This window comes from Entamoeba dispar, genomic scaffold (genome assembly GCF_000209125.1).
Source record: "Entamoeba dispar SAW760 scf_1105229460321 genomic scaffold, whole genome shotgun sequence".
NCBI lineage: Eukaryota > Evosea > Mastigamoebida > Endamoebidae > Entamoeba > Entamoeba dispar.
Window position 1 is genome coordinate 1170 of NW_001854134.1, and position 2950 is coordinate 4119.

The 2950-nt window shown below is 20.2% G+C and overlaps 1 protein-coding gene across 1 annotated transcript, besides 6 other annotated features; it reads right to left on the minus strand.

Moving 5' to 3' along the window:
• Nucleotides 1–4: 4 nt before the first annotated feature.
• Nucleotides 5–176: a microsatellite.
• Nucleotides 177–233: 57 nt separating this feature from the next.
• Nucleotides 234–501: a sequence feature (AT_rich).
• A 57-nt stretch (nucleotides 502–558) lies between these two features.
• Nucleotides 559–711: a microsatellite.
• Nucleotides 624–771: a microsatellite.
• A 73-nt stretch (nucleotides 772–844) lies between these two features.
• On the minus strand, nucleotides 845–2878 carry EDI_212630 (uncharacterized protein; the record flags this gene model as incomplete). The annotated part of the gene is made up of 1 exon (XM_001737073.1): nucleotides 845–2878. The coding sequence occupies one exon, from the start codon at nucleotides 2876–2878 to the stop codon at nucleotides 845–847; it is 2034 nt and encodes a 677-aa protein (XP_001737125.1).
• Nucleotides 2067–2243: a microsatellite.
• Nucleotides 2285–2450: a microsatellite.
• Nucleotides 2879–2950: the final 72 nt, after the last annotated feature.

A 2950-nucleotide genomic window follows, 5' to 3' on the forward strand; every position in this document is an offset into this window, starting at 1 on the left:
TTTCATTATGTTATATTATGTTATATTCATTCAATTATTATATTAGAATGTTTATATTTTATTCTTTATCATTTTGATTATCTAAAATTATTATTTCATTTGTAATATATTTATTTGATTTATTTCTTATTTTCTATTTCTGATTATTATTTTATAATGTGATATGTTATATAATAATTATTTATTCAATTATAATAAAATTGAATGATATAAATCATAAGTATACATATGAGTTATTATTTTATCATTATTTTCAAATGATATTCATTTTATGAAATTCTTTTATTTTTTATTTAATTCATTCAAATCATAATTAATTATTATATGAATGAAATAATTAATTCATTTAATTGAAAATATCTTGAAATGAAATAGAATTTATTTTGTTATGAATTTATTATGAATTATTAAATATTTCTTATTAAAATAAATACATTATTCAATATATATCAAATTAATGATTTATTCATTATATTATAAATCAATAAATTTATTTTTATTCAAACATTCAATAAATGTTAAATGTGAAGTAAATAATAATTTATTATTTCATAATTCATAACAAAAATAAATGAATAAATATAATGAAAACAATGACATAATAAGATGTATTTCATGAACATAAAATAACAATATAATTAATTAATAATGAGAATAAGAATAAAATAAAGAATAAAATATAATAATAAAGAGTGAAAATAACAGAAATAAAGAAGAAATAGAATGACAGAATAAATTAAATAACATACAAACAATGAATATTAAAATTAATTCAATTAATTTTATTGTAATAACTATTTCATTTGTTTATTAATAATCTCTTTTATTATTGAATTTTCATATTCTAATATTCATTAAAACAATATCTTGGTATTCTTTTATTTTGTTTTAATTCTTCAACACATCCACATCCATAGAAACATGATCTCCCAAATGATATAATTGATGATGGTATGTTAATTGAAGTTAATGATGAGCATTCATAAAAACATTCATTTCCTATTTTAATAATTGATGATGGTATATTAATTGATTTTAATGATTTACATCCATAAAACCATCTGTATCCTATTGATGTAATTGTTGATGGTATGTTAATTGATGTTAATGAATCACATCCATAAAAACAATCATCTCCTATTTTACTAACAGATGATGGTATATTAATTGATGTTAATGATATACATTCATAAAAACAATAATTTCCTATTTCACTTATTGACGATGGTATATTAATTGATGTCAATGATGAACATCCATAAAAATGACCATGTTCTAATGCACTAACAGATGATGGAATATTGATTGATGTTAATGATGAACATTCATAAAGACATCTGTATCCTACTGATGTAATTGTTGATGGTATGTTAATTGATGTTAATGATGAACATCCTGAAAAGCAATCATTTCCTACTGATCTAATTGTTTTTGGTATATTAATTGATTTTAATGATGAACATCCATAAAAACAACTATCTTCTATTGATGTAATTGTTGATGGTATATTAATTGATGTTAATGATATAGAATGAACAAAACATCTATCTCCTATGGAACTGATTATTGATGGTATATTAATTGATGTTAATGAATTACATCCATAAAAACAATGACTTCCGAATGTTGTGATTGTTGATGGTATATTAATTGATGTTAATGAATCACATTCATAAAAACATTCATCTCCAATTTTGTTAATTGTTGATGGTATATCAATGGACGTTATTGAACACTTTGAAAAACATTCATTTCCAAGTGATTTAACTTCTGGTGGTATTGTGTTTCCATATTCTTCTCTATCTTGATACGTATATTCTATATTTTTACAGATATTTCCTGCTTCTTTCTTTTTTAAATATTTTGAATAACTAATGTCATACCATATTATTTCTTTAGTTATTCTTCCATCATCAAATTCTTCATCTTCTTCATTATAAATATGAAATGTTTCAATATTAGGAAATAATTTTCTTGAATATTTATTTAAAGAAATTGGATTAAAATGAAATCGTTCCATATTTCCTTGAAATCTTTTAATTCCAATTTCTAAATTAATAAAATCTTTAATATTATTAAAATACATTGATGTTATCATTATTTCATTATATCCTAATCTTCTTTTTCCAATTATTCCTTTATTGATTTTATTATTGTATATTATTCTTTTGATATTTATTATCATTTCTCTTTCTGATGAATATTCTGAATCTTCTTCTTTCTCTATCATTTTTATTATTGTTTTAATATATGTTTCTTCGTTGATTTCTTTATATCTCCATCTTTTTGTGTTTATTTTGTTTTCTTGTTTTATTTTATTATTTATTATTATTCCTTTCTCTTCTTTTTCTTCTGTTATTATTCTATTGATTTCTTTATTTTCTTCTATTCTATTGTTTGTTCTTATAGTATTTATTATGCTTATTTTTATCTTATCTTTTTCTTTTTTAATATTTCCATATGTTATTTCTGTATTTTCTATGATAATGATTGGTGTTTCTATGTTATATTCTTCTGAAAGTATTCTTTCAATTATATGATATTTCCGTATGATTTGTACATTATTTAATCTTCCTAGTTTTGTTGAATTTTCTATTCTTCTTTCATTTCCTTGACTTGTTCCATTAGGAATAAAAATGATTGTTCTTTCATTTTCTCCTTTCTTTTCTACTTCTTTCTTAATATTATTGAATATCATTGTTAATTTACTTTCTGGTTTAATCATCATTTCTACTCCTTTAATATTTTCTTTTCTAATTTTCACATTCTTCTTATCATTGGAAATGATTTCTTCATTTATTTTCTTTTCTTCTTCTTTTATATATTTCATTCTATCAATTCTTTCATATTCATTTCCATCATACAAATACACATCCATTTCATCATATTCAATATCAATTATCATTGTTATTGTTTTACGTTTCATCTTTTATTTATTTTTAAGTTCATT